This window comes from Bos taurus, chromosome 8, assembly GCF_002263795.3.
Source record: "Bos taurus isolate L1 Dominette 01449 registration number 42190680 breed Hereford chromosome 8, ARS-UCD2.0, whole genome shotgun sequence".
Classification (NCBI taxonomy): Eukaryota; Metazoa; Chordata; class Mammalia; order Artiodactyla; family Bovidae; genus Bos; species Bos taurus.
Genome location: NC_037335.1, coordinates 63,451,834 through 63,475,071, shown reverse-complemented (window position 1 = coordinate 63,475,071; position 23,238 = coordinate 63,451,834). Strand labels below are relative to the sequence as shown.

At 50.3% G+C, this 23,238-nt stretch overlaps 1 protein-coding gene across 1 annotated transcript in view; it reads left to right on the top strand.

The window, feature by feature from the left end:
• GABBR2 (gamma-aminobutyric acid type B receptor subunit 2) overlaps positions 1-23,238 on the top strand; it is a 369,323-nt gene that overhangs the window by 274,875 nt on the left and 71,210 nt on the right. Inside the window, exons 9-11 of the mRNA XM_024996226.1 lie at positions 8,353-8,433; positions 12,066-12,216; positions 14,734-14,866. Coding sequence (XP_024851994.1) covers positions 8,353-8,433; positions 12,066-12,216; positions 14,734-14,866 — 365 coding nt within the window. The remainder of the gene's footprint in view (positions 1-8,352; positions 8,434-12,065; positions 12,217-14,733; positions 14,867-23,238) is intronic.

Sequence of the window (23,238 nt, the reverse complement as noted above, 5' to 3'; positions counted from 1 at the left end):
AGATCACCTTCAACTCCCTGGCTCCACACGTAGTGAGTGTCCTCGGACATGTTCCCTATGAACCCAGCTGGCGTTTCTTGAGGACAAATGCCCACGAGCTGAATTGTGGGGTCAGAAGGTGTGTCAACACTGAACATGCCTAAAATTTGCCAGACAGCTCTCAGAAATGTCCCTACCCACGCAGCTCCTACCAGCATGAGGAATTCCATGTCCCCACCTCCCACCCTCAGTTGGTGTTTCCCATCTCTCTCATTGTTTGCCAGTCTGAAGATATAAAGTAATATTATACTGTGGTTTTAAGTGTCATTTGTCCCTGATTACTGATGAGTTTGGGCATTTCTTCCTGTGCTTGTCAGCCATTTTTTGTTAATTGTCGGTTCTGATCCTTGGACCACTTTTATTTTGAGGGTATTGCCTTTTTCTTGTTGATCTGCAAGAGTTCCTCACATAATTTTGATTTCAGCTTCCTACTGGGGCTTTTCGGAGAAGGCAATGGCACCCTACTCCAATACTCTTGCCTGGAAAATCCCATGGACGGAGGAGCCTGGTAGGCTGCAGTCCATGGGGTCGCGAAGAGTCGGACATGACTGAGCGACTTCACTTTCACTTTTCACTTTCATGCATTGGAGAAGGAAATGGCAACCCACTCCAGCGTTCTTGCCTGGAGAATCCCAGGGACAGGGGAGCCTGGTGGGCTGCCGTCTATGGGGTCGCACAGAGTCGGACACGACTGAAGCAACTTAGCAGCAGCAGCAGCAGCATTGGGGCTTTAGGCTTTGCAAACATCTTCTCCCGTTCAGTCATTTGTCTCTAAACTTAAAGTCCCTGATGAACGGAAGTTCTTAATTTTGACGTGCTAATTTTCATTCTTTTTTTTTTTTTTGACCCTATGGTTTGGGCTTTTGAAGTTTCTCAATGGTCATTTCGTGGCATCAGCATGGCACAGGGGTACTGAGATGGACAAGACATAGCCCTTGCCATTAGGGAACCCTGGTCTAGTAGGGGGCAGACACAGGACCCCCACCTGAGTATTATAGGTGATAAGGGCATTCAGAGGAAAGTCTGAATCTGCTCCACTTGGCAGATTCCAGGAAAGCTACCTGGGAGAGGCAGCATTCAAGATTAACTCTAAAGGACCAGCGGGAGTTAGCCAAGAAGAAGTGAGGAAAGGTGTTCTAGATGCAAATAACCCATTGTATCTGTACATGTTCTGTGTCTCCTCAGGCATTCAGCTTTTGTCTCTGGGACAGTTTGCATAAATCAGTGGACAAGTCTACCCTTGGCAAGATTATTATACTCCTGGGGCATTTGGCCAGTGTCCACTTAACCTGTTAAAAATCTCAAAACAAATGTCGACGAAGTTAACCTATTCAAAATGTGGCAGTGGTGTACCGTTTGTGCTAGAGACGAGTTGGGAGGAGGGCTCCAGGCCCAGGGAGGCCTCTCTGCCTGGTGCTGCTGAGAGGTACTGCTGAGACCTGCTTGCGCCCCATGGGAGGACAGTGACCGTCGAGGTCCTGTCCATGGGCAGTGACCAGACTTCACGGGATGGGGTGTGTGCATGCATGCTCAATTGCTCAATTGTGTCCAACTCTTTGTGACCCGACGGACTGTAGCCTGCCAGGCTCCTCTGTCCATAGCGTGGGTGGGTCAATGAAGTAAAAAATCACTTCCCGAGGGATGGCTGACCAGCCTGGAGAAAAGCAGAATCAAGACTCAAAATCACCATGTCCCTGTCTCTGAAGCCTGGGAAGGGAAGTCTCAAGATGCACGCTTCAGTTTGGAGTGAGGAAGACCCTTCAGAGCAGTTGCAGAATCATGGAACAAGAGCAAGAGGGCACAGAGATTTCCACATCTAGCCCACTTGTTTTATCAACACCCAGGCAGAGGAGAGCACTTCCCCAGGACTCGTTACCGAGAAGACAGCAAAACCAAGACCCCTTCCAGGGGCCCTGTCCTCCAGCCAGAGTGCTTTCCTTTCCCTGAGTCCTAGAATGGAGTAATTTTATAGAATCTTTGATTCTCGCTGAGCCAAGGTTGTCTTTTGTTTTACATCTCAGAGTTTTACATTTCTAGATGTTTACAACAACAATTAAACCTTAAAGGACACATATACTTCCCTCGGGCTTCCCAGGTAGCTCAGTGGGTAAAGAATCTGCAGGAGACGCAGGAGATGGGGGTTCGGTTTCTGAGTCGGGAAGATCCCCTGAAGGAAGGAATGGCAACCCACTCCAGTATTCTTGCCTGGAGAATCCCATGGACAGAGGAGTCTGGCAGGCTACACACCATGGGTTCATGAAAAGTCAGACACGACTGAATGACTTGAGCATGCATGCATACATCCCTCAGTGCAGACCTTGAGTCCGTTGAGGAAGAATGAACCTTTGGTGGGGAGGGGAATAGAAGCCAGGAAGCAGGATGTGGGGTTCCAGCTGCAGCAGGAGGCAGGCAACCCTACATCTGGCCCTCCCACCCACGGGCTGCAGGCAGGAGGGAGGCAGGATCGCTGTGTGACTGAAGCGGTCCCCCAGCTGTCTCGTGGATGCTCTCGGGCCCACAGCCAGAGAGTATTTTCAGACTGGACTTTTTTCGGCAGCCTAATTTTCACCAACAGGACTTATTTTCTTTATGTATTGTCCAAATCCAAAGTTTGGAATAAAGAAAAATAAAAAATGCACTTTCCTAGGAAAACACTTTTTTTTTTTGCACCACAACAAGGAATTGGTATTATCCTACAGGAAAAGGGGCTCTGTTTTACAGTATTTTGAGCCTCTGAGAACAGAGTGTCAGCGTTGCATGGTTCTTGGTTTTATCCAGCAGTTTTCAACTCTAGTTATGCATTAGTCAACTTAGGGAACTTTTAAAAATACTGCCACCCAGGGTTCACCCTTCAACCCCACCCGACAAGGCCCCACAACTAGAAATTTTAATATAATGGATCCATGTTGGGACCCAGGCATCTGAATTTTCTAGAAATTCCCCAGGTGACTCTAGTGCCTGGCCAGGACTGAGAACTATTGGAACCCCTGCAGTGCACTCTGTGGGTGGAGAAACCGAGGCCCAAAAAAAGAGAATGATCTGTCCAGGGTCACACAATAAGTCAGCAGCAACTTCCAGCAGGGCAAGCGGGGCAGGGAAGCGAGCCAGTGGCAGATGCAATACCACAACCCCTTCCCCCCGAGCCTGCTCTATTCTCTCCTGCCCCTGTGAATCCTCTTTCTAGCCTGTCCATAAGTCCCCTGTTCTGCAGTCTGCATGTCTGTATAAGTGGTTGATGGTCTTTGCACAACAGAGTTACCAAGGAGCCCAAGAGTTAAAAGTTGAAAGTGGCTGGGCTGTGGATGAAGGGAGAAACACAGGGGACACCATCCTTCCCCTGAAGAGCCAGGCGGGGCGGGGTTGGCTGGGCCTAGTGCAGGGGAGGGGACCCTGTGCTGCCCAGGACCGCCGAAGCGAGACTTGAGGTTCCACTCAGGAACTGACAGGCTGGCAGGAATCTCAAGGCCTGGGCACACCAAGGGCATGGCTCCAGCACAGCTTCTCACATGTCACCCCAGTGCCCTGAGCCCACAGCAACTGGAGAGGAGCAGTTCTCGCAGAAGCCTTCCTGGAAGAAGTGGATAGGATTTGGACGTGTTGGTTTGCTAGAGGCAGGGAAAAGCCACCTTCCAGGCAGAGAGACCCTTGTGGGAAACAATGATAGTAAGAAAGCGCCATAGTGTAGTAACAGTGTTCAGTTCAGTTCAGTCGCTCAGTCGTGTCCGACTCTTTGCGACCCCATGAATCGCAGCACACCAGGCCTCCCTGTCCATTACCAACTCCCAGAGTTCACTCAAACTCACGTCCATCGAGTCTGTGATGCCATCCAGCCATCTCATCCTCTGTCGTCCCCTTCTCCTCCTGTCCCCAATCCCTCCCAGCATCAGAGTCTTTTCCAATGAATCAGCTCTTCGCATGAGGTGGCCAAAGTACTGGAGTTTCAGCTTTAGCATCATTCCTTCCAAAGAACACCCAGGACTGATCTCCTTTAGAATGGACTGGTTGAATCTCTTTGCAGCCCAAGGGACTCTCAAGAGTCTTCTCCAACACCACAGTTCAAAAGCATCAATTCTTTGGCGCTCAGCTTTCTTCACAGTCCAACTCTCACATCCATACATGACCACTGGAAAAACCATAGCCTTGACTAGATGGATCTTTGTTGGCAAAGTAATGTCTCTGCTTTTCAATATGCTATCTAGGTTAGTCATAACTTTCCTTCGAAGGAGTAAGCATCTTTTAATTTCATGGCTGCAGTCACCATCTGCAGTGATTTTGGAGCCCCCAAAAATAAAGTCTGACACTGTTTCCACTGTTTCCCCATCTATTTCCCATGAAGTGATGGGACCAGATGCCATGATCTTCGTTTTCTGAATGTTGAGCTTTAAGCCAACTTTTTCACTCTTCTCTTTCACTTTCATCAAGAGGCTTTTTAGTTCTTCACTTTCTGCCATAAGGGTGGTGTCATCTGCATATCTGAGGTTATTGACATTTTTCCCGGCAATCTTGATTCCAGGTTGTGCTCCTTCCAGCCCAGCATTTCTCATGATGTACTCTGCATAGAAGTTAAATAAGCAGGGTGACAATATACAGCCTTGACGTAGTCTTTTTCCTATCTGGAACCAGTCTGTTGTTCCATGTCCAGTTCTAACTATTGCTTCCTGACCTGCATATAGGTTTCTCAAGAGGCAGGTCAGGTAGTCTGGTATTCCCATCTCTTTCAGAATTTTCCACAGTTTATTGTGATCCACACAGTGTTCAGGAACCCCACAAATAGCTCACAGTTACTTTTGTCATGACTCAAATAGCTACAACTTATTGAACACTTGCTGTGAGTGAGGCCCCAAGCCAGAAACTGCCTCTCGTCTCCTCTGTAGCCCTCACAGCCACTCTGAGAGCTGCCATTTTACACTTAAAGCCCAGCCGTTCACAGGGCGCAGCAGGAAGGGACGTAGGACCTACAACTGGGAAGATTTTGCCCACCCAGGAGAGCTGGGTGAGGTCACAGTCACTAAACTACAAGGTCAGAGATTATGAATTATTTTTTAATCTTTGTAACTTCAGCAAAGAGCCTGGCACCCCATTGTTTATTGAGTGAGTGAAGTGATTAAGGGATTTAATATGCACAGCCTTCAGCACCCAGATGTCCAAGGTCAGCTCGGTCAGGGAAGAGAACATAGCTAACCTTCCACCACTTGCTCTTATGAGGGATTCTTCATTATGAAATAGCTCAGGCGGGGCCTGGCATGCAGTAGGCACTCAGTAAGTATGGGCCGAATAACCAGCAACCCTGGTTGCTCAGTATGCGTAGGAAGATGTCTGAATTCGGAACTGAGACTCAAGTTCAGGCAACCCCTTAGTCGCTGCCCAGCATGTGGCCCTCAGTGTTCACTTACCAACTTGAGGCTCCTCTCTCACCTGCACGCTGGGGTGAATTACGCCTTATTCAGGGTTTGCTGGGAAACTCTGGATGCAGGAATGTGTGAAGCTCCCCTCCCCCAGCCTCCAAGCAGTGCCCCCAGGGAGAGATTACAGTGATTATGGTGTTCGTTGCAGGAAGCTGAGTATTATTTTGGTGCCGCAGGATGGATGGTACAGTGGGGTGTGTGAGTCAGAGGGGCGGGCTGTGTGGCTGGGGGCGCGGTGAGGTGCCAGCCACACCACTTTCCAGCTCCTGGTGATTTATTCCAATCAGCTTGCATATTTCATGTGCTGCCTCCCCACACCAAATAAATAAATCAGAGCCTCCTCTGAGCAGTGGGAGCTGATTAGGGCTGAGACTTCAAAAGGCCAGAGCAGGGATGCTGGAGCTCCCAGCAGAGTCTGCTAATGTGACATTTAGGAGCTGGGTGACCCCGGCAAGTGACAGCCGCTTACACAGTATGAGGCCCCCCCACAAGTGGCGGGGAGACCTTTGCAGGGAGAAGGAAGTGACTTTTACAGTCCTGTGTTCCACCTCCAGTCAAAGGAATGCAGGCAGAAATGTGGCCAGTGGGATTCCCTGTTTCATTTCCTGAATTTTAATAAGGAACCAGCAGCACACCTACGTCTCTGCAGAGAAATCCACTTAGAGCCAGAGCCCAGGGGACAGCTCCCCCAGCCACAGTCTTGGAATTCCCGCTGCTGTGTCTCTTTATGACCCTTGGGCATTCTGAGCACCAGGGTCTGCAGCTCTGGGTACTCTCCTGCCCCTCTGTTGGGCAGGTGGGCACTCCTGTCTGTATTTATTATACTCAGAATGCCCAGGTAGTCCATGGAGTGGGCAGCTCAGGCCCAAAACTGTCACCTCTCAGAGATCCCGCTGAGGTAGCCACATGTGGAAGCAGTCCTGGGTTTGAGCCTCGACTCTGCTCTTAGGATCAGCGGGGCCCTAGGCAAAGCTGTAACCTGCCTGAGCCTCAGTTTTCTCATCTGTAAAGTGGGACTGAAACCACTTAACTCCACACAACTGTGAGAACTAAACAAGGAAAGGCACATAAAGTTGAATCCCCTTGGCCCTTCCCCGCCGACTCGCCACCCTGTCCCAGCCTGCGCTACTCCGGGGCCCCACTCTCTACTCCTTGCCTTTGTCTTTCTGCCTCTAACCCCAGCTTGAATGACCTCTCTGTTCAAGGGGATCCTTGTCCCTGTCTTGGTGGCATGTGGCATGGCTGGCCAGCTCCCTTGTGAAATTGTCCCTTTCTGGTGTCCTGGCCCCTCTTCCTCAATCGCTTTGCTTCGTCTTTGCTCTGCCCACCCCAGAGATCAGTACGCCCCAGGGTCTGCCCTTGATCTTCTCTTCTCACTTGGCACTGTCCCTGGAGGTCTCCTTCCTGCCCCCTGCTCCAACTCCCAGTTTACATGCTAATGAGCCCAACTTTCTCCACCCCCCCACCCCTGCTCCCCCAGCTCCAGACCCAAGGATGTCTCTCCATGGGTACCTCAAGCTCAGCATGTCCAAACTGGAACTTGTCATCTTTCCACCTTCTTTGGCCCCTCCTGGGCTCCCCATTGGGAATGGCCCTGAGCCCCCTTGCCCCTCATTTGCTTCCTTCCCCTGTTCCCCATCTTTCCCACCCGCTGATCACCCATCTGTCCACATTTTACCTGGAGAAAAAACAACTTGTCAAATCTAATCCCCACCTCTCCATTCCTCCTACCACCACCCTGGGCAAGTCTTTGTCATGATCTAAGCCTGCCAACAGAACGGTATCAAAGATGAAGGTAAATTTACATGTATCACTTGCATCTGAAAAGATACCTGAACAAGTACATCTATCTGGAGGAACCCAGAACAGGAACATATAAAGGATAATTGGTGCTGGGTGTAACATAGAGCAGTGCGGCCTCTGAAGAATGTGAATTTTGCCTCAGGATGAATTAATAGGAATGTAACGTGGGGAATAAAGGAGGGGGTTGCCCTTTCTACTTGCTGCTGACTACTTGCATGACTTTTGATCATGCCTAAAGGGTATTGGCCAGTCCTTGGGTCTACGCCCTATCAGACAGTGATATTGTGAGGTGTGGTCTAAGTCAGGGCCTGGAAATGGTGGGAAGTAGAAGTGATGTTCAGTGATGATGGTCAGTACGTGCTAATGACTCCAGCTCTCTCCACCCCCCACCCCTGCTCCCCCAGCTCCAAACCCAAGGATGTCTCCATCCTGATGATGCGTGGGCACTGAGGTTGGAGGGCGGGGGCTTCCCTGGTGGCTCAGTGATAAATAATCTGCCTGCAATGAAGGATATGCGGGTTCAATCCCTGGGTCGGGAAGATCCCCCAGACAAGGAAATGGCAACCTACTCCAGTATTCTTGCCTGGAGAATTCCATGGACAGTGGAGCCTGGTGGGCTACAGTCCATGGGGTCACAAAAGAGTCAGACACAACTTAGCAGCTAAACAACAACAAAAGGTGGGGTTCCTGGCGACTGCCAGAGGGATGATGTGTTTTTGTCTTCAAGTCTCTAGAGCTCTCCCGGGGCAGAGGGAGCAGGGGTGGTCTGTGTGGTCCTAGAGGGCAGAGCCAGATGGCAGAGTAAAGTTACAGAGAAAGCATTCGGCTTGATAATGCACAAAAGACTTGGTAATAGGCGGAGAGTCCGGTTTCTTGGTGGGAGGTAGACTCCCTATCCATAGATGTACTGCAGAGGATGAATGACCAGCTGGTGAGACCATGTGAGAAAGTGTTTGTGAGTCCACCTGGAAAAGGCAATGGAGGAAAGGAAAAGCCTGCAGGAATATAGCTGTGGCCTGTGGGCAAGCAAGAGCAGAGACAGGAGCACCCAGACAACAAACACAGGACTCAGATCTAACCAGCCACGGTCCCTTGTTTCCCGCAGACAGCCGGGAGGTGAAGGTGGGAGAATACAACGCTGTGGCTGACACCCTGGAGATCATCAACGACACCATCAGGTTCCAAGGTAAGGCACGTGGACTTCTTGGAGGAGGGGGCCTGCTCAGGTCCTCTCGGGCCTGGGTATTGTCTGAGAGCTGGGGACAAGCTCAGAGTCACTGGTTTCATGGAAAAGAGGGAACATCCTCTCCTCTCAGTCCGTGCACTCACTCCCTGAGGATGGGCCACCATCACTCACATGGGAGCTGAGTTCCAGCCCCTGGACGGGCCACTTGTGTTTGCATGGAGTGCTAGCTCTCACCAAGACATCTGTGTTTAAACCACTGAATGACCAGGAGTAATTCTTTTCATGTGTGGCCCAGTTAAATGTTGCTCTTTCCCCCCCTCGGAGAAGACGTGGATGGGCTGGTAATAAGGCCCCTCCACCTGCTGCTCTTCTGGGAAGACCGTTCCCTCTTTTCTGCTGGAGAACTCCTCCTCAGCACTGAGAACCAGATCAGGTGACTCCTCCTCTGTTCAGCCTGCCCTGGTGGCCCCCACCTGAGTTCATGGCGCTTTTCTCTTTGCTTCCACAGTCTATCGTCTCTGTCACTGCCATGGCCACCGTCCCTTTGCACTGAAATTACTATGCTGTTTGACCATGAGCTCCCTGACTAGATCCTATTTGACTTTAATTTCCCGGCACCAGCCAGGGTCTGGCACATGTTGGGGGCTCAGTGATATGTGATGAAAAAGTAATTCATGATTGATCAAGTCAGTGGATGGGTGGGTGGGAGGATAAATGAGTGAATGGGTGAGCGTATTAGTCAGTGAGGAAGTGGGTGGATGGATGGGTGGAAGGACAGGTGGGTGGATGGATGGATAGATGGGGGAGTGGGGCTGGTAGATGGCCAGCCTCATCAAGGAGTGGCTGGGGAGGAAGCTTGTATACCCACAGCACCAGGATGCTGTTACTTTGATTCCACTGGGAATGCAAAGACTAGACATCTGGCTTTCTGCACCTGGAGTTCCTTCTTAAATCCAAGGCCACCAGAAAAGGCGATCCCATGAACTGTTTGGTCAGCTTTTGGATCTATGGGATTCCTCCAAGCTCCAGGTGGTCTCAGAGAGGAGGCGTGGTCTTCCTGTTCCCACCTGAGGGAGCTGTCACCAAGCCCGTAGTCACATATTACCTCGTGGAGCCACAGAAAAATTCTGAAAGGTGGCTGGGTTAGTCCCGTCATCCCTGTTGTACAGATGAGAAAAAGGCTCAGAAAACCCCAAATTCACACAGCCTGTGAGAGACAAAGCCAGTTCTAACCACGAGAGTCTGATCCCCAAGACAGGGCTATTTGCTCCCGGACCTAGGAGATCTGGGTTTGCTGAATAAGGATTCTGGGTTTACAAACTGAAAGAAAAATTCAAACAAAAAATAAACTAAAAACACAAAACATAACTGAGAGGAAAAATGTGAGTAAAAAATTTTAACAGCCCAGCCAGGATAGTAACTGGTTCTAGTTAGGAAGCACAAGGCCAAGGTAACCCTGAGGCAGCAGCTGTTCCTGGCTCACCTCCTGCTTCTCAGAGCTTCCCTGCACCGCCCAGAGGGTGGATGACCAGTCTTTGAGCCCAGAGCCGAGTCAGGACACCTCTGGACGCAGGGCAGAGCCCAGCTCTCCTGTCCTCACCCCACCCGGGTTCAGCTCTCATCCAGCCCCCTGGGCCTTACCCACCCACCAGCAGTCTAACCCCCTCAAGTCTGTTCCACCCTTGACTGTAATGTTGCACTGAAAGACACCCCACTCTGAGGCTCACATAGTCCCTGTTGCTCACAGAGAGGGGTGGTTCCAAGACCTCCAGGATGGCTCCCTGCCCCCACTTGTCTGTCTCTCTTTCCAGTCTCCACAAGACCGCTTGCAGTTCCGCAAATGTGCCTTCGCCTGTGCTGGACCCACTGCCCAGAATGCCCCTTCGTCCATGTCTTCCTCGCAAACAGCCAACTACTTACCTTCCTCCCAAGGCTCGGCTCCCACACCATCTCCTTTCTATAGCCTTTCCTGAGCCCATCGGGCAAGACTGCACTCTGCTCCCTGCCTCGCACTCAGGCCTCCCTGTGCCTGGTGCTCTCACACCACCTGTACCCTACCGCTACAGGCAGTTTGCAGAGTGCTGAGAGCACAGGCTTCTGGCGAGGCAGATCTGGGTTCCAGTCTGGCCAGCTTTGCCACTCACTATCTGTAAAAACCACTTAGCACCTGGAAAACTATTCCCTCACCCTGTAAAATGGGAATAATCCTCTCTACCCAGAAGGCTCTTGGATAACGCAGCCAACGCTATGTGGGGGAGGGGGAGTAGAGGAGAGGAGGAGGGGAAGTAGCAGGAAAATTTTCCAGGGCTTGAGCTTTTACTTCTAGAGACAAGAGATGGTGTTACCTCTGTCACCTTGAGTTTGCTTTTGCCTTGACTTTTGGCCTCGAAGTCGCTCGTGTATTACCTTGCATAGATGTGCTTAATGCTTTACATTAATCAAGCCAGAGGATTCTTGGCTGTTTTTGAAACTGACAGCTCCCCTATACTGTTTAGATGGTTCGTACTCTTTTTATCCACTGGATGTTTCCAAACACATTTGAACTTGCTAGCAGAGTTTTTAAACACAGGTGTTCAGGGGAGTTCTCAGTCCCTGCAACCCCATCTGCCCATCCTCTGCTTGTCTCCCGGGAGTGGAGGCATAGCTAAGGCTGGCACAGCCATGCTGGGGTCACCGTGAACCCTAGTGGTTCTCCCAGGTTTGACCGCTTTTGAGCATCTGGCTGATTCCACACATCCCCACTGCGAGACACACTCCTAAGTTTCACAGTCCCATAGCAGCAACCTGACCTGAAATAGTAACTGAGAAAGGAGGGATTTGTAAGAAATGAGAGGTGGGAAGGTGAGGAGGGGGTATCCCTGCAGTCTGTTCCTGGTAGAACAGGACGATTTTGCCACCATCCATAAAGATGAGTTTCCTCTGAGGCCCTCGTGGCTCCCCCCAGGTGCCTGCTGCCCCTGAAACATAAACAGGGCCATCGCTACAGCCACGTGGCAGGATGAACCCTACAGTTTCTGTCCAGTCCTGGCACAGCAGGGAGGGGAAGGACTGCCAGTAGCTTCTGCCTCCCGCGGTTAGTGAGTCTTATGAGAGTGGAAAAACCAGAAAGAGCTTTTATAACATAATGACCTTGAGGCAGAAAAATCCACAGCCAGAGCACCTGCATGTCTCATGGAGTTGACAGGCAAGGTGTCCAGCCCTTGACATCTTGGTCGTGTGTTGGAACAGAATCCCTGAGAGCTCAAGCTGAGTTCCTCACCCTCAGAGGCACCCAGTGGTACCCACTCCCAGCACCCAGCCCTGCCCCTTCCAAACCACTAATACCTTTTGGGGAATAAATGGTGATGGTTTTTCAACGTGGTGGTAGACCAAATCAAATTCTAGTCTTCTAATGGCTAATGGCTATTAAATGCTTCACAAATCCCTTATTGATTCTGTTTTGAGAAAGAAATAAGTCCTGACTTAGGCTCCCTGCTGGGCACACTGGCCAGCCGCTGGAGTCTGCTCACCCAGGAACACGCTGCACAGACTGTGTGCACAGGGGGCCGATGTCAAGGACAGCCAGGTAGGGATGTTCTCGGGGTCTGATTTGGGTACTGGACTCATCTCATGCCTTTTCCTTGATCTTCTAGGGTCTGAACCGCCAAAAGACAAGACCATCATCCTGGAGCAGCTTCGTAAGATCTCCCTGCCTCTCTACAGCATCCTCTCTGCCCTTACCATCCTGGGAATGATCATGGCCAGCGCTTTTCTCTTCTTCAACATCAAGAATCGGAATCAGAAGTAAGTCACTCATGTCCTTCTCTCAGATAGTGCTTTCTGGATTGACAAGCCTCATAGACAAAGTGTAGAATCCCCCACACGTCTTTGCCCCACTTCCCAGGGCCTTTAGAAAGCACTGCCAGAAGGGGACCACCGAGCTCAGTCAGGGCATTCCCCATCCGTACAGCACATCAAGGGCAGGAAGTGACCTCCTTCATCGTCTCAATTGACCCTGGAATAATGATCCCAGTTCCATAAGACAGTGCTGGCTCAGTGTCGGAGGCTGGAGCACCACCACCCGAGACTGCGCTGCTGCGTGTGGCAGAGCCCATCCCTGGGTTTCCCGCACACTTGCCCTTCCCTCTCCGGAGGAGAGCAGCTCACTTTCTGAGTTATTCTGTTCAGCCGGGGGTAGAATGGGCTGCCACCCCAGGCAGTGGTGTTTACGGAGCATGGCCAGCTTCTCTGGTTTCCATAGCAAATCCCCGCACCCTGCTCCCCACCCTGTTGTAGGAGTGCTGAGCAGGGGCTCAGCGTGTGGGCCATCAGGCACACAACCCCGTGCCTACCCCCAGCGGTGCAGCTCTGCCATCATCGGGCCCAGAAGCCACACAGCGTAGCCTCCTGGGCTGTAGGACCACGCGGAATCCCGAGAGAAGTTCTTCTCTCTCCCTGCTTGCAGAAGCCGGATTTGGAGGCTCTGGATTTTTTGTTGTTGTTTTGGGGTTTGTTTTGTTTTTTATTTTAGAGGCAGCTGCTTAGGTCAAACCTATTTCCTGAAGAACGAGTTTTATTCTCTGTTGTCTTATTTATCACATACATTGCCTCAAAAGAAAAAAAAATTGAAGCATCTCTCATCTACTCTGTACAAACCTTGAATGATGACCATGCCTGTTAGCACTTGGCGCAAGGTCTGAGCACATAGTCAGCTCTCAATGTTAGATTTCCTTCCTACAAGTTGCAAGAGTTCTCACCATAGCAGCAAGTGGTCCCTGTGGTATGACTATGCTCCTTTAATTCCTTAACTGCCCCCTCTTGGCCTCCTGGTCGGGGAGGGGAGCGGATTACTCTTTCCAATAGGCTGGCTTCTATATAAATTTTTTGACTGGCCTTGCAGATTAAAGAGTCTGCAAAGAGATAGGAAATAAATGTCCCTGTAGTTTCAGATCCCCCTCTCTTCTCTCTTCCTTAATGTCTTTGTGATCCCATGGACTGCAGCACACTAGGCTTCCCTGTCCCTCACCATCTCCCAGAGTTTGCTCAAGCTCATGTCCATTGAGTAGGTGATGCCATCCAACCATCTCATCCTCTGCCGCTCTCGTCTCCTTTTGCCTTAATGCTACTCATCCTTAATGTCCGCCCCACCCAGGAAGCCTGCCTGGACTCCTGGCCTCTCCCCTCCCCAGCTTCCTATGGAAATAAGAATGAAGGAGCCTTAGGGATTCATGGTGTGCAAAAGGACGTTCAGGGACCCAGCCCCTTCTCAGCTTCGCATGTGCCCTAGTCAAGGACATCTGTGCTTTTATAGGTGAGGAAACTCAGTGCGCTAATTGGATTGCTGGGGGTGCACCTTGAGGGGTTACACAGGCGCTTGCTGGACTCAGGGCTCCTAATTCAAAAGCCCATGAGGGGTCCACAATTTATAGCCAGTCTTTTATCTCTTGACTATTAGTACTTTGACACTGCATTTAAGTGTGGAAGGATAAACAGAACTGCAGAATGCAAAAGAAATGCTCAGGGAACAACTGATTGTAATTACAGTCTGCCAAAGAGCACCTGGACCATGGGGGCACCTGAAAGCCCAGAACATTCTGAACAGAGTGTGCTGGGGGAGCCAGGCACCTCTGAGGGTACATGGCAGCCGTCTGATGGTTTAACACAGCCTGCTGAAGACGGGGAGAGTGAGGGCGGAGATTCCATTGCCCACCTCCGTCACCTGGTGCTGAGAGGCGCATGTACGCGGCCCTGTTTGTGCTCTGGACAGTGTGAGCCTCAGGCAGCCCCAGTGGATGCTGGCTTACCACCCGATGACCACAGTTCTGAGCAGCCCTGAATTCGCACCTATATGCCTCCTAGATCTGGTCCACTCAGCACGGGAGAGTGTGGTGTAGCCCAGCATTGTGACAGGTTGCTGAACTTAGAATTCTCTAGATTTGGCTATCTTCCCAGCCCGAGGCCCCGCCCCTCCCCGCTGCCCCCCCCCCAAAAATGTTGACTTACTGTCTTTGTGTAAACTAAAAATTCATGGTTGAAGAAGCCAACGCTACAAGCTATCCCCAGAGAAGTGATAGGTGAACTTGACTGAGAAGACAGGAAAATCAACATCTAGAAATAGATAGCATTGGGTCCTTTAGTGACGGGGAGACAAGCCCCTTGGAGGTGACAGCACCTTGGGGAGGGGGCAGTGGAGGAAACCAGGGCTTCCATTTTTCTCTTCCCCTCTAGCCTTGGTGACAAGATACACATTCAGAAAATATTTGCTGAAGAAATAGCTACATTAGCAGTTTGGTTAACTGTAGTATCTCTTTCTCTCGTCAGGCTGATAAAGATGTCGAGTCCATATATGAACAACCTTATCATCCTGGGAGGAATGCTTTCCTATGCATCCATCTTTCTCTTTGGCCTTGATGGGTCCTTTGTCTCTGAAAAGACTTTCGAAACCCTTTGCACCGTAAGTCATTCTGCACGTTCCAGTGGTTTGTGATATAAGCTTTTCTTTGGTGGCCACGATCACCAGAAACACAGATACAACCCAGAATTGCGTGGAAATGCATGAACAGGTGGCAGGCAACTTGTTCAGCCATTCAAGCAGTTCAACAGGGCAAACATGGTGTAGCTTTCAGATCAGAACAGAATATTGCTTATAAAATTAAGTATTGCTTGTAAAATTAAGATCATGGATTTAACAGGCCATTGCTAGAAGACAGCCCACTAAGATTGATGGGGTAATCTTGAAAAGTAAGGGAGAAAAATACCCACCCCCGCCCCGAGAAAAGCATTGTGCCTGGAGTCAGGGTCAGGGCCATGTAAGAAGGAATACTTCTGCCCATCAACCTCAACAGCCATCACAGAATGTAAGGAGAGATATCTGCATGGATGACTTCGAGTTGTACAGAAAAGATCATGATCCTTATCCTCTTTTTAATAGCACTGTTTCTCAACAGCTCCCCCCCTCCTTTTTTTTTTTTTTTTTTTGCTAACTGCCCCTCTAAGAAGCCTCTTTAGACTTTTTTTTTCTAATTATCCATTTTTGAAATTTAAATTCCAAAGATATGCTGTATGTCTGTTTATATGCTGTACATATATATATTTATGCATGCGTTGTGTCCTACTCTTTGCATCCCTATAGTTTCTACATAAAAGAGTAATATTTATTCACATTCAAGAACCAGTGTTGTCCCCCTTGGGAACTACTATCACTCCCATTGAGAATGCATACATTTAAGGAAGCCCGAAACGGTAATTTATTTACTGTATTTTAGCAATGTTGTTTTGAAAATTAACCTCTTTAAAAATGTTGATGCCAAGTCGTTGTTGTTAGTTTTGTTTTTAACTTAATTTTTTTAGCCATTGTGTAGAACTCTCAGTTGAAAGTATCTTTGGTTACTTTTTAAGATGAGGCTGACCAGCTGGGATTTATTTCTGGACTTTACGGTGATATTTCAAAACTAGGTTAGACGTTTGGGTCTCTCTCTTATCCCAAATGCAGTAATTGATCTAATACTCTGCCTGGAGGACCAGAGCTAGAAGAGACAGTCAAAGGATCAGGGTTGACCAGATTAATCCAAAAGCAACTCTTGTATTAAGGTTATTTTCCTCTAAGGTGTTGAGAGCAGTCTAGGTCCATTTTGGGGGAAGCAGTCCCTTTCATTAATAGATTATATTTGCTATTCTGTGGTCTCAGTGTTGCCCACTACTGGATGATTATGAAGTATAGGTTGGCATCGAAGGTAAACAAATGGAGGACCCCTTAAATGTGCTGCAGGTCACCAGCCACATCTTGGACTTTCAGGACCACAGTGGGTCCCTAGACTCTGGGACAGCCCGTGGACTGGAGGGAGGGCCCCGGAGCCCATGATGACGCTCCCCTGATTCCTGCAGATGATGACGCTGGACTGACTCTGTTAATCACCGGTAACTTCATCATGAATTGACTAGCTAGTGAGATGTCCCTGGAACACGTACTTTGAAAGGTTCCACTTGAGAAGTGCACAGTCAAGTCCCCGATACCCTGGGGGTCCCTGGGCTGCTCAGGCATCCTTTCTCTCTGGGATGGACCCGGAGGGTAGTCAGACCCCACGTGCTCCAGAGCCCACCTGGTTCAGGCCTCCCACTCAGAGTTTTTTATTCTGCCTCCATTTCAGTCTGCCCTTCTGGGGGTTAAGGAGGTGAAGTCAAGAGTCACAAGACCCCCATATACCTGGCGTCAGACTGCTGGAAGTCCTTGTGGCTGTGGGTTAGTGGCTTGTTCCCTCAGAAGCGTGACCCCTGACACAAGGATGATGGCTGCAGTTTGTGTCTTGCTCACTGGGGATGGTGTGAAGCGCATGAGGTCGCCTTCATTTCTGTATCCACGTGACTTATGTGCTCTGTGCAGCCTTGTGGGCTCATGGCACCGTGTGTGTCTGTGGTCGCTTTTCCTGGGCAGTAGTGAGGCCTGAGGAAGGGGCTGCTCCCGAGGCATCCTGAAAAAGCTAAACGAGGCGGGTATTTAGCTCCCCTCTGTACCTGGGGACTCCCTCCCCAAGTTTGAGGAGACCATGACAACAGCAATAATGAAAATGGTTCCAGGGGCCAGTTTGGTGTCTTCTCATTTATACTTCTTGCAGTGACTCCCCAAGAACCTAGGGGCCCACCTTCCTCTCCTAGCTGAGAATCAGGGGGCAGAGCTCCACTTGGTCTCTCCCGGCTCCTTGTCACTGGCACCTGCCACCTGGGAACACATCCACTGGCCTGAGGTCCAGTCTTTGGTGCTGAGACCTGAGTCCCAGCCCTCAGGGAGCCACTCCCTCCCAGAGGGGCGCTCCTGCCACCTCACCTTGCCCACGAGCCAAAGGCTGTCAGAGCACACATGCTCCCTGGAGTGTGCCCCAAATTTCAGATGCCAGGTGACGCAGACTAGGGAGCCTGGTTGAGGACATCCTGCACACCCAGATGCTTTCTTTTAATGAAGCCTGACATCCCGTTCTGGGAGTCACGCTCATTTGTGTGTAAGGGGAAGGCTGTCCTGGGAAGCCTGGCAAGACGGTATGAATAAAGCATAAAGCGCTGTACAAATAAGCATTAGCTGGAACATGAGGGCTCTGAAGATGTTAGGGCCTGGTTCTCCCCACCCCAAGGATTCATTTATTTGCAGTCAGGGCTGCTTCAGAGGCTCTGCACGGGGGAGCCCACATTTATGACTGTGGGGGAAAGGCATAACTACTGTGGATTGAATTGGGTCAGCACAAATGTGTACGTGGTTAGGACCAGGGTCACTTATTTAATAATCCACAATATTGCTCAGGAAGGGGAACCCAAAGCTCTTGAATTTAGAGCCTAAGTGCTAGTCTCAGTGGGTATGATTTGGGTGGTCCTCCACTTGCTGTTCCAGGGGGGCTGGCTCTTTATTTCATGTGGTGCCTTGGATTGCATTCCTTCTGAACCTAGAAGACACCCCCAGTAAACTCCCACTAAGTGGGGAGACGGAGGTGGAGCAGGGCCCCCTAGGGCGGTGAGCACAGGTCTTCAACAGCCTGAGCATCACTCCTACCTCATACACATACTGCCTCCAGACTGTGGAAGTGACTTAGCCCCTCTGAGCCTCAGTTTTGTCATCTGTGAAATGAGCACAATAAACCCCCGTGCAGGACTGTGTGTGCTCTGCATGCTAAGTTGCTTCAGTCTTGTCCAACTTTTTATGACCCTATGGACTGTAGCCCACCAGGCTCCTCTGTCCATGGGATTCTCCAGGTGGGAATACTGGAATGGGTTGCCATGCCCTCCTCCAGGGGATCTTCCCGACCCAAGGATCGAACCCACGCCTCTTCTGTCTTCTGCACTGGCAGACAGGTTCTTTACCACTAGTGCCACCCGGGAAGCCCCAGGCAGGACTGTGGTGTGGTCTTCATGAGACGATTTAGAGAAGCCTTAGGAGCATAAGGCAAGTAGGAAGAAGCGGGCATCATCCTCCCCGTCAGGTACAGTCTCCTGGTGTCCACTCTGCGTTCTGCAGGAAATTGTAGAGGACAGAGGCAGGGTGGCTCGGGAAGCAGCTTCAGATGTGGAGTGGTAGAAGTCTCCCTTCACTCTGTTCCACTGCCGTGTGAGTGCCACGTTTTCCCCTTTTAGTTTTCAACATAGAAACTGAACACTGAGATAAACAGTGAACACCACCTCAGGAAGCAACCTGTGACGGTCACGGGATTGTGCCTCTCTAGGGGCAGTGGGTGAGTGCATGAGTGAGCACACGTTCACACACGTGCGCGTGCACACACAGACACATACCCACAGAGCTAGGGAAGCAGTTACATTCAGTTCCATCCCCCATTCCCTCTGACCCTTCCTGGCATCTTCCCAGCCTAGTTTCAGCAAGTCTTGCTAACAGTTCCAGCTACACCGTGCTGTCTCCCTGGACACTGTGTGGGTAGTGGAGTCGCCATAGCAACGTGGCCCCTGTGGGCACAGAGCTACCTATAAGGAAAGTGCTGGGTGTGGGCCAGAGCCCTGGTGCCAGGGGGATGGAGAGCCCTCACACTCGCTCACGCAGCTCAGGAATCCCAGCCCCTGGCAGCCCACAGAGTGAGCAGGGCAGGTGGGGAGGCCTCCCTTGTGGAATCCTAGGCAGAAAGCCCTGCACAGTGTGGAGGGGTAAGGAAGGACGCTGCAGGCGAGGGCAAGAAGACCCAGGTGGGCCTCGATCAAGTGTGGGTCTCCACAGCTGCAGGGGCGCCCAGAGCACTCCTGGGCGTGGAGGCGCTCAGCAGCGCCATGTGCCCCCCCAAGCTTGTGCCCTCATAAACGAGCACTCTCCGCTGTGATTCACCTCGGGCCAGCCGCCAGGTGCAGCCTCTCCTTCAAATCTCCACAGCCACTGCATGGAAGGTTCACTGTCCCTGCTTCATAAGAGAGAAAGCCGAAGCTCTAATGCATGGCTAGGTGGCGGGGCTGAAATATAGAACCAGCTCTGTCGGACTACAGAGATATCTGGGACATTTCATTCATTTTTTTTAAAGAAATATTTTTATTTTTTTGTTAGCTGGTTCATACCAGGAGAAACAGGTCAACTACATTAGAGATGTGAGCAATATGTATCTCAACTAGAATATTTGTCCATTCAGATTTTTTTAAACTTGGGGTATACAGTCATCCCTCAGTATTCACTGGGGACTGGTTCCAGGAACCCCCACAGATACCAAAATGTGAGGTTGTCCAAGTCTCTTATGTAAAATGGTGTAATATTTGAATATAACCTACGCAGTCCTCCCGTGTACTTTAAATCATCTCTAGGTTACTTATAATACCTAATACAATGCAAATGCTATGTGAATAGTTGTAAATCCAATGTAAATGCTATGTAAATAGTTGCTGGTGTGGCAAATTCAAGTTTTGCTTTTTGGAACTTTCTAGAATTTTTTTTAAAAAATGCTTTCAGTTTGTTCCCTGTTGTTTGAATCCATAGATGTGGAACACACAGATACAGAGATTGCCAATAATTCACATACTGTAAAATTCACCCTATTAAGGTGTATAATTCAGTTGTTTAGTGTATTTATTCATTTATTTTTTTATACATCCCCAAAGTAATATCATAGTGCCTGGTGTATAAGAGAATTTCCGTTAGACTGCTTGCATTCAAATCCTAACTATACTACCTCCCTGCTGTGTGACTTGAAGCTACTTAACATCTCTGAGCTTTAGTTGACTCCTCTGTAAAATGGGCATTCTCATAGGATTGTGAGGGTTAAATGAGATAGTACATGTAAAGCACTCAGCGCCTGTCACATAAGATTCAATAAGCGCCAGTCACCATCGCTATGAATGAGTGATGGGACTGTGTCTGGACCACTGTGTTCACCTCTGGACACCTCTAAGAGAGTTACAAATAAAACAGAGCAACTTGGGATGAAGAGGAGGCTGGAAAACTGAGGCTGACGCTGACTGATTTGGTGTAGGTGTGTCCAAGGCAAAACCTCCATCTTTCTGTGCCCTTGCTCTGCTAGATCTGGATCAGGGACAGACTCGGAGCCTGAGTCAAAGCCCAGCTGCTGTACTTCTGCCACCTTGAGTGCAGAGAGAAGCCTGGAGGCAGGCTGTCAGGGAGGGAAGCGTGATGCACGTGAGACCTCCAAGGGCACTACTTGGACCTGAGCCCCCAGTCATTGCATAAGCCAGCTCAGCCCAGCGCTGCTCCGATGGCAGCGCTGAGGAGTGCAGCTCTGCTTTACCTCCCAGCTACCTCCACTTGCTGAGAATCCCGACTCCTTTACTGTTTAACCTTTTATTAAAGTAAATACACACATGCACATTTCATAAGTGTATAGCTCAGTGAGTTTTCGCAACTGGATTCAATTGTGAATCTAGATCAACAAACAGGCCCTTACCAGCATCCCAGAAGCCCTTCCTACCCCATTCCAGCTACTGTCTGCACCCTTCTCCCCAGAGTAACATCCTAACTTCTGCCCGCACAGACAGTGCTGCTCAAAGGGCATGTAAATCACCTGCAGATCTTGGGGAATTCAGGTGACTGTTAGGTCTGGGGTGGCTGGAGACGCTGCAGCTCAAATAAGCTCTGGGGTGCTGCTGCTGCATCCACAGACCACAGTTAGAGTAGCAAAGTCAAGATTAGAAACCATGCTTTATTATTGAGTTTGTCTGTTGGAGACCAGTGATGTAAGACAATGGAAGCACCAGAAACCTTGTCCCATGAGGATCAGCAGGAGGAGGAAAGAGGCTCATAGACCTCTACCTCGGAATCTCAGAAGCAGGGCCATCCATCCAATCACAGGACAGAGCGCTGGGTTCTGGGTCCTGGAGCATGCTCTCAGCCGCCCACCCTCTCACAGGTATATGAACGAGCTCTGCATGGGCAGCAGCTGGGAAGGGTTGAAATAGTGGGGGGTACAGGTACTGAATTTGGAAGCACAGTGTCCTCTTCCAACCCTCCTAGAGATGCTGTGCTGTGCTGTGCTAAGTCACTTTAGGCATGTCCAACTCTTTTCAACCCTATGGACTGTAGCCCTGCCAGGCTCCTCTGTTCAAGGGATTCTCCAGGCAAGAATACTTGAGTGGGTTGCCACGCCCTCCTCCAAAGGATCTTCCTGACCCCATGTCTCCTGCATTGGCAGGCAGTTTCATTACCACTTAGCACCACCTGGGAAGCCCCCCAGAGATACTAGGATTTTATAACTGACTCAAAAGGCTACCTGGAACACCCAACTGACCTCCCAGTAAACTGAAGAGTGATAGGAATTAGCGATGTTTTCAAGTGAAAGACCATAAATATCTGTGATTATTTTTTTGCTTGGAGAATTTTTTGTTGTTGTTTGAGACAGTTGAGAGAGAATCTGATGTAAGAATGTGGTTTGGGGACTGTTTCAGCCTGTGATCCCATGATTTTGTGGCTGGCCACAATAAAGAGCTTTGTGATTTCAGAAGGTGGCTGGAAAGCTAGCCCAGGGGAAGCCCACAAGCTCTGATGGTGGCCTTTCCTGGCTGGTTTAGAGCAACTTAGGGCTGTGGTTACAGGGACTGGTGCTGACAAAGTCTGTTTCGACCAATTAGGACCCTGGGCAGGCTGCAGCCTTCCCACCCGCCGTCTCCTCTGTGCTTGGCCATCAGGGGCCTCCAGTTGTGAAAAGTTCCCTAGACCTCTAGCTTCCAGAGGAGGGGGCTGAGGAGAGTGCCAGGGGCTCCCCAAACCTCCAGCAAATGTACAGATGATGTCCCTTCATCCCACACACCCTCACACGGGTTACTGCAAGTCCGGATCCTTGTCTTATAATTCATTCATGTATGTGATAACATTTCCCAGGCACCTCTATCTGCCAGGCTCTGCAGGCTCGGCGCGGGACACACAGATGACTGCCCACAGGGAGTCCACAGTGCAGATGGGAAGATGTAGTTAAATAACTCCCATTCAGTGTGTTTTATGCCCTGATGCAGACAGGCCTACATGAGGGAGTGAGGGCCAGATGCAGAGGGACCAATCGGGGAGACTTAAAATAGGAGACCCCCTTAGAATGAGCTGCAGTTATTTCTGGAAGTCCTGAAAGATGCCTCCTGTCTGCTCACAAGTTCCCTAGCAGCTGCAGCCCTGATGGCATATCCACCTCCCCTTCTCATTCCAGCGGTGGAATGGCTGGGAGAAGGACCTCAGTCTGTCTTCTTTGAAGAAAGAATTCAGCAGAGACCAAGACTGTGAAAAGATAAAAGGGTTTATTAGAAGCCCAGTATGTGTGGAAGAGCACATGGGTGAACTCAGAGTGTTTTGTGTGCAATAGGGGCGGCTTAGGTTGATTATATGGGGTGGGGGGCAATTTTCCTGTTGCCTCTGGCCAGTCATCATGCTTGTGCCCATATTTGGTCTGACTCAGGGTCCTGACCTGGTGGCACGTGCATCTCTCAGCCAAGATGGCTTCCAGCACAAAGGTTTCTGGGAGGTTGGCAGGATATATTAGGAGCTGGTGCCTCCTCCTCCTTTTGGCCCTCCCCTGGAGTGAGGGCCTCTTCTGTGCATGCGTCAGGCTGGGCCCTCCCCTTGGCCACAAGAATGAAGATGTTGTCTTCATTGTCTTTCACCTGATCTGGATCCAGTGCTCCTGCTGGTATCTTATCTTGAAGTGTCAGCAGGAGCCCAGGTGCAGCTGCTCAGCCCAGAGCCTAAACTAGTTGCAGCTGCTCAGCCTGGAGCCTGTATATTGCCTGCCTCACTTCTGCTCTTGCCCCCGCACCCACTTATCCACATCTTCAGTCCACAGAGCTGCGTGGAGCCACACATCAGGCCCCCCTCCCCAGCACACACCCACACCCGCCTGTCTCCACTGCCCGTCTCCACGCTGTGCT